Here is a 12,813-nt window from a genome sequence, read left to right on the forward strand (position 1 = left end):
ACACGGAACAATGTACAGTGTTGACAAGTTCATTAATATTCTGTAGTCTTTGGTTGCTTGCAAGGCAACACGGAAGAGCAATTACTTATTAAGTTCTGCTAGAGGCCTGGGAAGCAGCCTTGGAAACGCGCTAGGCGGGGCCGACCCCGCCACACCTCCTGGCTCAAATTCTTTCCGCTTATAGACCCGCCCCCTCCGGCTCAGCTTCCAACTCTAATTGGTTTTCTCGCTTATCCATCTGAGCACGTCGGCGCCTATTGGGTCAACTTTTACACCCTGGTTGCGCACTTCCCGGTGTTGGGAACGCGGAGCGGACGTAGGCTTGCCGCCATTGCGCTGAGGAGAAAGTGGCTGTCTGTGTGAAGGGCTGCGGGGTGCGTGGTGGGCTTTCGGGGCTGGGCTGCGGGAGGCGTGGTTGGGGTCGGGCTGAACGGTCGGAGGGGTTGAGCCACGTCAGGCTGAATGTGCTGTTAGCGAGGCCGGAGTGTAGGCCGTGGGGTCTCTCCGGACGCGTTCCAGGGGTGCTTTTTGAGGGCCTGGGCCTTGCTTGTTAATTTTTGTTTCCCGCCGCTCCCCAGATTCTCCGGGCATGGCCGGAGTATTTCCTTACCGAGGGCCGGGTAACCCAGTGCCCGGCCCTCTAGCCCCGCTGCCGGACTACATGTCAGAGGAGAAGCTGCAGGAGAAAGGTGAGTGGGTAATGAGTGGGAGCTGCGCACGGGGACCGGAACCGGGCTGGTATGCGCGCTCGCGCAGGCTGATTTGAACCTATCCTCTTAAAAATAAGAGCATGTCATCAGGTGTCAGTCCTTGTTAGACCCATTTAATTTCATTCATTCAAGTTTTTTAAGAGTCTCATTTTCAGGTCCTGATCCAGTGGGGAATGTAATTGTGATGGAGAGAAGGCTCCTGCCCCTGTAGGGTTTAATTGCTTTGACAGAGAAGGACAATAAAAACCCTAAATATCTAACAAATATGCCAGTTAGTGGTAAATGCGATGTGGGGGGGGGCGGAATAAAACGGAGCAAGATAAAACAGGGAGTGCTGATCTCTCACAAGGCCTGATGGAGCTTACCCTACTGCAAGAGTGGGGGATAATTAGGCTAAGAGTGTGCAGTCCTTTAAACTGAGATGCTTTTGTAGCCAGAAAATGGCAGCAGTTGCAGGCCAAACGTTATGCAGAAAAGCGGAAGTTTGGATTTGTGGATGCTCAGAAGGAAGATATGCCCCCAGAACATGTCAGGAAGATCATTCGAGACCATGGAGACATGACCAACAGAAAGTTCCGCCATGACAAAAGAGTCTATCTGGGGTAAGCAACGTACTAAAATAATTTTATTTGGAGTTTGGCCTCTTTCTCTTATCTCTGTCCTACAGGTTATAGACTTGGATAAGTCCTGTGTTTTTTCAGGACAGGACCATTCTTTGACAGCCTGTCTTTGCAATTGTAAGAGAAAGAAAATCACTGGGATTCTGTGATAATTTTCAGATCTTGCAATTGCAATTTATTGCTGATTTCTGTTTTTAATCTAGGATTGGCACTTTAGTTTGTCCTGTTGATGCCAATATAAAGTGCCCCTGTCAGTGAGCAGGTTGAAGCCCATAAGTGTGACACTTTATGCAGTCTGGCTGCCTGCACCTTCCTAGTGACCAAAATTCTGAGGTTTAGGGGATTTAACTCCTGAGATCTTTGAACTATTGTTTTTCTGTGCCTCTAAGCTTGAGTGAGTACAAGAACAAATTGTTGAACAAATCTCTGTTTCATTTGGACACAAATGTTAACCACTAATGAACAAGTCTAAGCTAGACATGAAAGTTTTTTTAGTTAAAGAAAAAAATTTTTTTTTTCTAGTGCTGGGAATGGACCCGGGGTCTCATGCATGCTAGGCAGTCACTCTAACACTTACATTTTCAGCCCCTGGGTCATGTCTAATCCAAACTACTCAGGAGGGTGAGGCAGGAGAATCACAAGGTCAAGATCAGCCTAAACAACTTAGGCCCTAAGCAAGTTAGTGAGATCTTGTCTCAAAATAAAAAATAAGGGGCTGGGGTCATGGCTTAGTGGAAGAGCACACGCCTTGCATGTGTGAGTCACTGGGTTTGATCCTCAGCACCACATAAAAAGAAATAAAGGCATTGTGTTCATCTACAACTCTCTCTCTATATATTTTTTTTAAGATAATAAAAAATAAATAAATAAAATGACTGGGGCTGTAGCTCAGGGTGCAAGGTCCTGGGTTTAATCCCCAATACTATAAAAATAAGTAACTTTTAAAGAAAATTTTCCTGGGGATACAGCATTAATACATACAGGTAATAATTATCTCCTTTCTGTAGGGTACAAGCTAGTGTTTTGATAGACATGAGAAACAAATAGTTTCAGTAAAGTATGGTGAATAATTTTTTATGGAAGGTGCAGAGGAATAGAATGTGAGATACCCTAAAAACTGTCTTCAGAGGGATAGCTATTGATTTCAGGGGACTGATTCCTAGTATTGCAGTACTGTGAAGTTTAAGAGGAAGATTGGCATAAGGTGAAGTTAGAGACTGGGAGTCAGGACTCCTAGTCATTGAGTGCCTGTGTGTTAAGTTGGGAAATTTGGACTATAAGGCAGGATTTTCTGTGGAATGTGATAGTGTGATAACATGTTTCTTTTTGGCATGGGATAAGTAGCACAACACCTTGTCGTTCCTGATAAGTCTTTTCTCTTTTTAATGTGATAGTGCCCTAAAGTACATGCCCCATGCAGTCCTCAAACTCCTGGAGAATATGCCTATGCCTTGGGAACAGATCCGGGATGTGCCTGTGCTGTACCATATCACTGGAGCCATTTCCTTCGTCAATGAGATTCCTTGGGTCATTGAGCCAGTCTATATCTCCCAGTGGGGGTGAGAAGGGCTAATTATGGTGTGTGGTATGGGGAGTGGTGGTTGGGGCACAGTGGGTGGAAACTGATATTTTGTGATATTCTTGTTTTCTAGGTCAATGTGGATCATGATGCGTCGAGAAAAAAGAGACAGGAGGCATTTTAAGAGGATGCGCTTCCCTCCTTTTGATGATGAGGAGCCCCCCTTGGACTATGCTGATAACATTTTAGATGTTGAGCCTCTAGAAGCCATTCAGCTAGAGTTGGACCCTGAGGAGGATGCACCTGTGTTGGACTGGTTTTATGATCACCAGCCATTGAGAGACAGTAGAAAGTAAGGAGTGGGTGGATACCTATGAGTTCTGGAAATGGGGGTCCTTGAAGAACAAGAGATGGTATGGTTTGAAAAACTCCCTACTTGTTGTGGACTCTCTTTCCCTCCCTTTAGGTATGTTAATGGCTCCACTTACCAGCGCTGGCAGTTCACACTGCCTATGATGTCTACTCTATACCGCCTGGCCAATCAGCTCCTAACAGATTTGGTGGACGACAATTACTTCTATCTTTTTGATCTAAAGGCCTTCTTTACCTCCAAGGCGCTTAATATGGCCATTCCTGGAGGCCCCAAATTTGAACCTCTTGTTCGAGACATCAACCTACAGTAAGTTGGAGAGAGGTTTTAGGCACTTTGGGTAGAATGAAGATTAGACGTGTGTGTGTGTGTGTGTGTGTGTCTGTGTCTGTCTGTTGATTGAAACCAGGACCTTGTATGTACTAAGGAAATGCTCTTGTTTATGAGCTACATTCTCAGTCCTTAAACTTGATTCTTGAGATTATGGTATAACTTCCAAACTAGTAAGTTATGCTTATCCTTGATTTTGTACTCTAGGGATGAAGATTGGAATGAATTTAATGATATTAACAAAATCATTATTCGGCAGCCTATCCGCACTGAATATAAGATTGCTTTTCCTTACCTATACAACAACCTTCCACATCACGTTCATCTCACCTGGTAAGAGAACTGAGTGCATCAGTGGGAAAGGAAAAGGCTAATATTTAGGGTGGGCTAAGGCAGGATACTTTGGCTGACTCTTCCTTTCATTTTAGGTATCATACTCCTAATGTTGTGTTCATCAAAACTGAGGATCCTGATTTGCCAGCTTTCTACTTTGATCCTTTGATCAATCCAATCTCTCACAGGCATTCTGTCAAGGTGAGGAGGGACACTTTTTTGTTGATTTTTTTTTTTTTTTTTTTTTTGAGATGCTGGAGATTGAACCCAGGACCTTGCTCATGCTAGGCAAGGGCTCTACTCAATTCCAGCCCTAGAGAAGAGACACTTGGCCTCAGCTTTTAACAGAGAAAGTTTATGAGCTTAGCTATTACTAGATAAAAATGCAATTAGGGAGAGAGAGACATGGTTTCCATACTATTAAATGTTCCCCAAATAAAATTCTCAAGGTTAACTTGAAATTTTATTTGGCTCAAAACAGGTTGCTATAAACTTGGGTTTTGTGATTATCTGTTTGGGCTTATTGTTACTCCTCCTGGGTTCTCTCTGTAGTCTATTCTTGTCTGTCTTATTGGGTTCTTTGTTTTTTTGAATCTTTTCTTTTTTCCCAGAGTAACACACACAAGTTTATTAAAGGGATAGGACAAAGGAAAGGGAACACTCTCAAGGGAGAAAGTGGGTCCTCTCAGAGAGGAGAGAGACATTGTGCCTTTCCTGTATTCCAGTTTTATTGGGGACCCTACAGAGTCCCGCTCAGGTCCACCTCTTTACTTTTTTTTTTTTAAGTTCTAATTAGTTATACTGACAATACATTTTTTGAACCATCATACATAAGTGGAGTATAATTTCTCATTCTGATTGTACATGATGTAGAATCACACCTGTTGTGTAATCATATATGTACATAGAGTATTAATGTCCATTCCACTATCCTTCCTACCCCCACACCATTTCCCCTCCCATCACTCCCCTCTGTCTAATCTTCTATTCTTCCCTAGCCCCCAGCCTCCTATTCTTTTTTGGGGGACAGGTACTGGGGATTGAACTCTGGGGCACTCAACCACTGAGCCACATCCCCAGCCCTATTTTGTATTTTATTTAGAGACAAGGTCTCACTGAATTGCTTAGCACCTTGCTGTTGCTGAGGCTGGCTTTGAAATTGCAATCCTCCTGCCTCAGCCTCCCAAGTCCCTGGGATTACAGGTGTGTGCCACCATGCCCGGCTCTGCCTCCCCCCACCCACTTAAAAAATCTTTAATGACATATTATCATACAGCCACTTAAAGTGTATAATTCTGTGGTTTTCAGTTTATTTTCAGAGTCGTGCTGCCAGCACCACAGGCAATTTAAGAACATTTCATCACACCAAAATGAAGCTCTTAGTGGTCACTTTCCATATTCCCCCCACCCCCATTTCCCTTGCCCTATACAACTACTGATCTACCTTTTATCATGAATTTGTTTCTCTTCTGGACATTTCATATATAAATTCATAGGTTATGTGGTCTTATGACTGATTTGTATATTTAGCATGATGTTTTCAGTGTTCAGCTTTGTTCCATTGTGTGTATGTGTGTGTGTTTGCTAGTGGTGTCAGTTGAACCCAGGGCCTAGCAAGTGCTATACTAGTGAGCTACCAGCCCCATTGTGTTTTTTTTTTTTTTGTACCAGGGATTGAACTCAGGGACACTCGACCAGTGAGCCCCTTCCCCGGCCCTATTTTGTATTTTATTTAGACATATGGTCTCACTGAGTTGCTTAACACTTCGCTTTTGCTTAGGCTGGCTTTGAACTCACGGTCCTCCTGTCTCAGCCTCCCAAGCCATTGTTGACATTACAGGCATGCGCTACGACCCATTGGTTTTTTTTTTTTTTTTTTTTAATTATTATACATGGGCACAATATCTTTACTTTGTTTATTTTTATGTGGTGCTAAGTGCTCTGCCATTGAGCCACATCCCCAGACCCCATTGTGTTCTTTTTTTTTTTTTTTTTTTAAGAGAGAGAGAGAGAATTTTAATATTTATTTTTTAGTTTTCGGCGGACACAACATCTTTGTTTGTATGTGGTGCTGAGGATCGAACCCGGGCCACACACATGCCAGGCGAGCGTGCTAGCACTTGAGCCACATCCCCAGCCCCCCATTGTGTTCTTAATATGAGCAGATTTTCCCCAAGATCAGACTTTAGAGCTTGGCCAGAAAGTGATGAGTGTTTTTTTGTTTTTTTTAAGTCATAGAGATGTACACAATACCTTTGTTTTATTTATGTTGTGCTGAGGATCAAACTCAGGGCCCCACACGTGCCAGGCAAGCACTCTATCACTGAGCCAAACCCAGCCCCGTGATTGGTGTTTACTATACTATTAGGATTCCCTTCAGAGGTGTTTGGTGGTAAACTAGTTGGGATATGAGAAGAGATGCTTTCTTGGCTTGTTCTTTGCTCCTTTGGCCTCCATTGCCCTAGCCCTTTGGGCTTCACTTGTTTGGCACCTCAGTTCCCATGGCAGGTGTAGCTAGTGCTTACCCTCTTAAATCTGTGCTCAGTTCAAACCTTTTGGGGTTTCATTTTTCAGAGCCAGGAACCATTGCCAGATGATGATGAAGAATTTGAGCTCCCAGAGTTTGTGGAGCCCTTCTTGAAGGACACACCCCTCTATACAGACAATACAGCCAATGGCATTGCCCTCCTTTGGGCCCCACGGCCCTTCAATCTTCGCTCTGGCCGCACCCGCCGGGCTCTGGACATACCCCTTGTCAAGAATTGGTACGGCTTCTTCTACTTAGGGGGATGGTAGTGGATATATAGGAGAAAAGACTTCATCTGGGCAGGCATGCAGCCTTTTTTCAAAGCTCTGGTGGGTTTGTTTTCCCAGGTATCGGGAGCATTGTCCTGCTGGGCAGCCTGTCAAAGTGAGAGTCTCTTACCAGAAGCTGCTTAAGTACTATGTGCTGAATGCCTTGAAACATCGTCCCCCTAAGGCCCAAAAGAAGAGGTAAGTTGCTCAAGGGACCCTGCTCCAACTTTTGTTCCAGAGAAAATAATCAGTGCCTAGCTCTTACTCCATTTTTTTATCGTTGCCCAGGTATCTGTTCCGCTCCTTCAAAGCTACCAAATTCTTTCAGTCCACAAAGCTGGACTGGGTGGAAGTTGGGCTGCAGGTTTGCCGCCAGGGCTACAACATGCTCAACCTTCTCATTCACCGTAAAAACCTTAACTACCTGCACCTGGACTATAACTTCAACCTCAAACCTGTCAAGACACTTACCACTAAGGTCTCACATTGGATCTTAGGGTTCTCCTGGGTTTAGGGATGAATGACTAGTTTTGTTTGGCATGTATCCATTTGGGACCATTACTTATTAATGCCCTTTCTGTTCTTGGTACTTTTAGGAAAGAAAGAAATCTCGTTTTGGGAATGCTTTCCATTTGTGTCGGGAAGTACTGCGTTTAACTAAGCTGGTTGTAGACAGTCACGTGCAGTATCGGTTGGGCAATGTGGATGCCTTTCAGGTGAGGCTAGGAGTCCCTGAATCCTTCCCAAATGGGGAGGCTGGGTGAAGCTTTTGCTGATCATAGAACTGGCTCAGGTTCATAATCTGATGGAGCAATTGTATTGCAGCTGGCAGATGGATTACAGTATATATTTGCCCATGTGGGGCAGCTGACAGGCATGTATCGTTACAAATACAAACTGATGAGACAGATCCGCATGTGCAAGGACCTGAAGCATCTCATCTATTACCGCTTCAACACGGTGAGATCCTGTCCTTACCAACTATTTCCTTAGTTCTTTTTTCATTTTTATATCTAGTCAGGGCTCTTTACTAGGGATATATTCAGAGAGAGAGAGAGTATGAGTGTCAATCATTATTGCCCTCACTTTGTGAATCTCAACACTTCCCTCCCAAACCTACTTTTAAGTCTGAATAGGGAGTCTCAGTCACTGACTTCTTCAGAGTTTTTCGTTTACTCCCATTTTAGATGTTGATATTCCAATGTTTTTTTCTTTTTAATGTCCACTTCCCCACTTTATCACTGTTTTCTTTTGTTATTTAATTGAAATGCTAATTTGTATTCTTGACTTCTGCTTGTATCTAGGGTCCTGTGGGGAAGGGCCCTGGCTGTGGCTTCTGGGCTGCTGGCTGGCGTGTCTGGCTGTTTTTCATGCGTGGCATTACTCCTTTGCTAGAGCGATGGCTAGGCAATCTCCTGGCCCGGCAGTTTGAAGGTGAGTGGTCTTTGTCCAGCATTTCCCATTATTGCTTCAAGGGTAGTTCATGTGTGCTTCTTTCTTATCTGATTCCCTGCCCTTGTAGAGAATCCCTTCACGCTAGGTTGCTTCTAAATCCCATTATCAAATGAATTCTCCCTGTGATGTGCTGTTTATTGGGTTTCTCCCTGGGGCTTTAAGATTGTCATGTATTTGTAAGAGTGCAAATTCCTCAGATGCATGGTTGTGAATACCTGAAGTAGCTTGTCTTTTTGTATGTGCTGGGCATATGGATACTCTGTTAATACCAATTTCTATCACTTTGGATCACTCCACTTCTAGGCCGACACTCAAAGGGGGTGGCAAAAACAGTAACGAAGCAGCGAGTGGAGTCACATTTTGATCTTGAACTTCGGGCAGCTGTGATGCATGACATTCTGGATATGATGCCTGAGGGGATCAAACAGAATAAGGCCCGGACAATCCTGCAGCATCTCAGCGAAGCCTGGCGTTGCTGGAAAGCCAACATTCCCTGGAAAGTAGGTTTCTCTCCAACTCCCAAGAAGGCATCGATATCTATCTTCCTGGGGTTAGGAGTACCACTCCCAGGCACCATTAGGGGCTGTCTGACTTCTGTCACATTCTCAGGGTACCTTTTACATGTTCAGGTCCCCGGACTACCAACACCCATAGAAAATATGATCCTTCGATATGTGAAAGCCAAGGCTGACTGGTGGACCAATACTGCCCACTACAACCGGGAACGGATCCGCCGTGGGGCCACTGTAGACAAGACCGTTTGCAAAAAGAACTTGGGTCGCCTTACTCGATTGTACCTGAAGGCAGAACAGGAGCGACAGCACAATTACCTAAAGGTTGGGCATAGTAGGCTGGGTTGGGTGTAGGAAGTGGGCAGGGGGGTGGAATGCAGAATTGGGACCTTGTCTTGTCCTGGGATTGGACTATAGTGTGAGGCTAATTTTATGTGCAACTTATAGGATGGGCCTTACATCACAGCAGAGGAAGCAGTGGCAGTGTATACCACTACTGTGCATTGGTTGGAAAGCCGGAGGTTCTCGCCCATTCCATTCCCCCCACTCTCCTATAAGCATGACACTAAGTTGCTAATTTTGGCTTTGGAGCGACTCAAGGAAGCTTATAGGTGAGGAATGGGATAGTTGGGCTCTTTCGGGGGAGGTAACTGGGAAGGAATGGCATTGTTGTTAGAGTCGAAACAAAGCCTCAGTGCTTTCAGGGTTTGACATATTGGTTTTCTCATTCACCTTTCCTGTTGCTTTGTCAGTGTGAAGTCTCGATTAAACCAGTCTCAGAGGGAAGAGTTAGGTCTGATTGAGCAAGCCTATGACAACCCCCACGAGGCATTGTCTCGCATCAAGCGTCACCTCCTCACACAGAGAGCCTTTAAGGAAGTGAGTAACATGTCCCACAAATTTTCTTTTGGGCTGTCCTCCTCTTTCTTTGTACCCAGACGGGCAGTTTTCCATGTGTAATTGTTGGATTGATGTGAGCTGGCTCCCTTGTTCCACAGGTGGGCATTGAATTCATGGATCTTTATAGTCACCTGGTGCCAGTGTATGATGTGGAACCATTGGAGAAGATAACTGATGCCTACTTGGACCAGTATCTGTGGTATGAAGCAGACAAGCGCCGCCTTTTCCCACCCTGGATCAAACCTGCTGATACGGAACCACCTCCACTGCTTGTTTACAAGTGGTGCCAAGGTATAACTTCTGGATTGCTTTTGGGAATGAGCAATGTTTGAGTTCTGTATAAGAATTCTCATTCCGGCAGTGTGATTGGTGTACTGTTTTATTGCATAATAACAAGGCAGTAATGTTAATGTGAGTGAAGTTGACTCTTGTAGTGATCCAGGTAAATGAATGGAGTGGGTAGTGAGATTGTGTTATGAAATTTATCTATAGCTGCTGTGAGCACTGGTCCTGAAAGGAAATTTCTAACCTGCTGGGAATATGTCTTACCTATTCTTCAGGCATCAATAACTTGCAGGATGTGTGGGAAACCAGTGAGGGTGAGTGCAATGTCATGCTGGAATCACGCTTTGAGAAAATGTATGAAAAGATTGATTTGACCCTGCTCAATAGGCTGCTGCGACTCATTGTGGATCACAACATAGCTGACTACATGACAGCTAAGAACAATGTTGTCATCAACTATAAGGTTTGTGTTGGGGAAGGGGGGATGTGGCCACTAAGTTAGGATTTGCTGAAGGGAGAACAAGAATTTGGACCCTGGAGTGACCTAGGATATAGTTATGGGTTATTAAGAGTTGCTGGCTGTTCTTTCTTTCTAGGATATGAACCATACTAATTCATACGGGATCATCAGAGGACTGCAGTTTGCCTCTTTCATTGTGCAATACTATGGTCTGGTGATGGATTTGCTGGTACTGGGATTGCACCGGGCCAGTGAGATGGCTGGGCCCCCTCAGATGCCAAATGACTTTCTTAGTTTCCAGGACATAGCCACTGAAGCTGCTCATCCCATCCGACTCTTCTGTAGATACATTGATCGAATTCATATTTTCTTCAGGTGAGGGGCTTACCTGATTCTTTTTCCTATATGTCTCTGAAAACAGCAGTTAACTCACTGGTGGGTTGGGGCTTTCAAGTGAATGAAGTCTGAAGTGGGGTAGGATTTCTATCTGGGCTGGAGGTCTCATAGGGCCCCAGGGTATTGAGCCTCAACAGTATACCTTGTCTGGTAGGTTCACTGCAGATGAGGCTCGGGACCTGATCCAGCGTTACCTAACAGAGCACCCTGACCCCAACAATGAAAACATCGTTGGCTATAATAACAAGAAATGCTGGCCCCGAGATGCCCGTATGCGCCTCATGAAGCATGATGTCAATTTGTGAGTCTAAGTTGGGGTTTGGGAGCTGGAAAGACATCAGCCTGAGGTCTCAATGAGATTTAAGAACATTTAGGAGGTTGTGTTCTGGGTGGGAGGAATGTATCCTGGTAGGGATATTATCAGTTTGGCTTTTAATGGCAAGTCTTTTCCAGAAGACTGAGTGACCATATGTTCTTTGTGGGCAGAGGTCGAGCAGTATTTTGGGACATCAAGAACCGTCTGCCACGATCAGTGACTACAGTTCAGTGGGAGAACAGCTTCGTATCTGTGTATAGTAAAGACAACCCTAACCTGCTGTTCAACATGTGTGGCTTTGAGTGCCGCATCTTGCCTAAATGCCGCACCAGCTATGAGGAGTTTACACACAAGGATGGGGTCTGGAACCTACAGAATGAGGTATAGTTTGGGAATAGGATTCTGAATAATCTCACCCCTGTACCTCTGGGACAAATCTGGGTGAGGAACACAGTCATACTTTTTCCCAATAGTTGGGGGTTTTAGATGTAGACCACCATGCCCAACTTGGTAAGCATATCTTTTCATTATCAGTCTATTGAGCCTTGTTGGGTGGGTAGGGCTTAATTGTGGTCATATTTGGTTCTTGCTCTTATGACAATTCCAGAGGCAAGTTAACCTTGACATTGTGATTTAGGTTACTAAGGAACGGACAGCTCAGTGTTTCCTGCGTGTGGATGATGAGTCAATGCAGCGATTCCACAACCGTGTACGTCAAATTCTGATGGCTTCTGGCTCTACCACCTTCACCAAGGTATATAAACCCCTTAGCCCCAGCTTCCCTCATATGCCTCTGCTTATTTCATATCCGATTCAGCTCTCCCCCTGATTTGCACATCTTTCTAACTTTGTTAAGGATACCGGTCTCCATGCTGTGTGAAATAGCAATCAATTCACATTTATTTTCTGAGAATTCCTTGTAGGGATTCAGCAGTTTACATCTGTGGAATTGAGATTATTTTAAATAAAGGCAAAAGTAGATGTTGGATTTGAACAAAAAAAGCACATCTTAGTATTTTCCCAGAGGCTTGTTATCTAAGTTATATAGTGCACTTTAACCAGTAGCATAGACTGCCAATTAAAACGCAGTTTTCACTAGGTATCTGTTCATTTTCCCTCCAATTGTTTCCAGAGGCCCAGCTTAAAGGCAACTAGAATTGAGAAAGAATAATCCAAGGGTTTGTTGACTGTGTATGCTTAGGTTTCTGCTGGACTTATAAATTCACCTCAGGGCTGGGGATATTGCACAGTGGTAGAGCACTTGTCTTGCATGCTGAGGGTTCAGTCTCTGGTACTGGGGGAAAAAGTCACCTCACCCTGGTTTCTCTTAAAGTAACTTGTAGATGCAACATTTTCCTTTCAGTTTGACCTTTTTATCTCTTTAAATATGCAGTATATGTAGAATGCTATATATATATATTTTTTTTTTTAAGAATGCTTTACATATTTTAGTAAGGCTTCTATTAAGAGTGCAATTTGGGCATTTCCCTGAATTTCTCATGATACATTTTTTTGAGTGTAGAACAAGGAAAAAGTTTGTCTTTTTTAGGTTGGTCTTTACCCAGAAAGAGGGAAATATCTAAGGCCAGACAACAGGAATAATGTAACTTGTATTAGTATTTGTTGTTGGTTGCTGTGTTTTCTAGGTATTGTGCATACACTGGATGCTACCTTCTGAGCTCACTGTCTAGTTGGAGAGACAAATACATGGTCAGAGAACTATAATAGGTCATGACATTTATAGAGGTTATTATTTGGGAATCTAGGAACACTACAGAGTTGTGTTCCCAGTAGGGTAAGGCTACTGAAAG

The 12,813-nt window shown here is 44.1% G+C and overlaps 1 protein-coding gene across 1 annotated transcript in view; it reads left to right on the forward strand.

Moving 5' to 3' along the window:
• Window positions 1–298: 298 nt before the first annotated feature.
• The window catches only part of Prpf8 (pre-mRNA processing factor 8), a 34,640-nt gene continuing 22,125 nt past the window's right edge, over window positions 299–12,813 (forward strand). Inside the window, exons 1-24 of the mRNA XM_026389017.2 lie at window positions 299–374; window positions 579–689; window positions 1,144–1,312; window positions 2,725–2,889; window positions 2,983–3,201; window positions 3,316–3,528; window positions 3,757–3,882; window positions 3,978–4,083; window positions 6,457–6,647; window positions 6,757–6,876; window positions 6,967–7,156; window positions 7,275–7,394; window positions 7,504–7,638; window positions 7,983–8,112; window positions 8,437–8,633; window positions 8,763–8,969; window positions 9,093–9,256; window positions 9,398–9,524; window positions 9,644–9,836; window positions 10,106–10,293; window positions 10,427–10,665; window positions 10,841–10,987; window positions 11,173–11,383; window positions 11,640–11,756. Of these exons, the coding sequence (XP_026244802.1) occupies window positions 590–689; window positions 1,144–1,312; window positions 2,725–2,889; window positions 2,983–3,201; window positions 3,316–3,528; window positions 3,757–3,882; window positions 3,978–4,083; window positions 6,457–6,647; window positions 6,757–6,876; window positions 6,967–7,156; window positions 7,275–7,394; window positions 7,504–7,638; window positions 7,983–8,112; window positions 8,437–8,633; window positions 8,763–8,969; window positions 9,093–9,256; window positions 9,398–9,524; window positions 9,644–9,836; window positions 10,106–10,293; window positions 10,427–10,665; window positions 10,841–10,987; window positions 11,173–11,383; window positions 11,640–11,756 (3,774 nt within the window). The 5' untranslated portion in view covers window positions 299–374; window positions 579–589. The remainder of the gene's footprint in view (window positions 375–578; window positions 690–1,143; window positions 1,313–2,724; window positions 2,890–2,982; window positions 3,202–3,315; window positions 3,529–3,756; window positions 3,883–3,977; window positions 4,084–6,456; window positions 6,648–6,756; window positions 6,877–6,966; window positions 7,157–7,274; window positions 7,395–7,503; window positions 7,639–7,982; window positions 8,113–8,436; window positions 8,634–8,762; window positions 8,970–9,092; window positions 9,257–9,397; window positions 9,525–9,643; window positions 9,837–10,105; window positions 10,294–10,426; window positions 10,666–10,840; window positions 10,988–11,172; window positions 11,384–11,639; window positions 11,757–12,813) is intronic.

This window comes from Urocitellus parryii, chromosome 7 (genome assembly GCF_045843805.1).
Source record: "Urocitellus parryii isolate mUroPar1 chromosome 7, mUroPar1.hap1, whole genome shotgun sequence".
In the NCBI taxonomy this organism is placed as follows: Eukaryota; Metazoa; Chordata; class Mammalia; order Rodentia; family Sciuridae; genus Urocitellus; species Urocitellus parryii.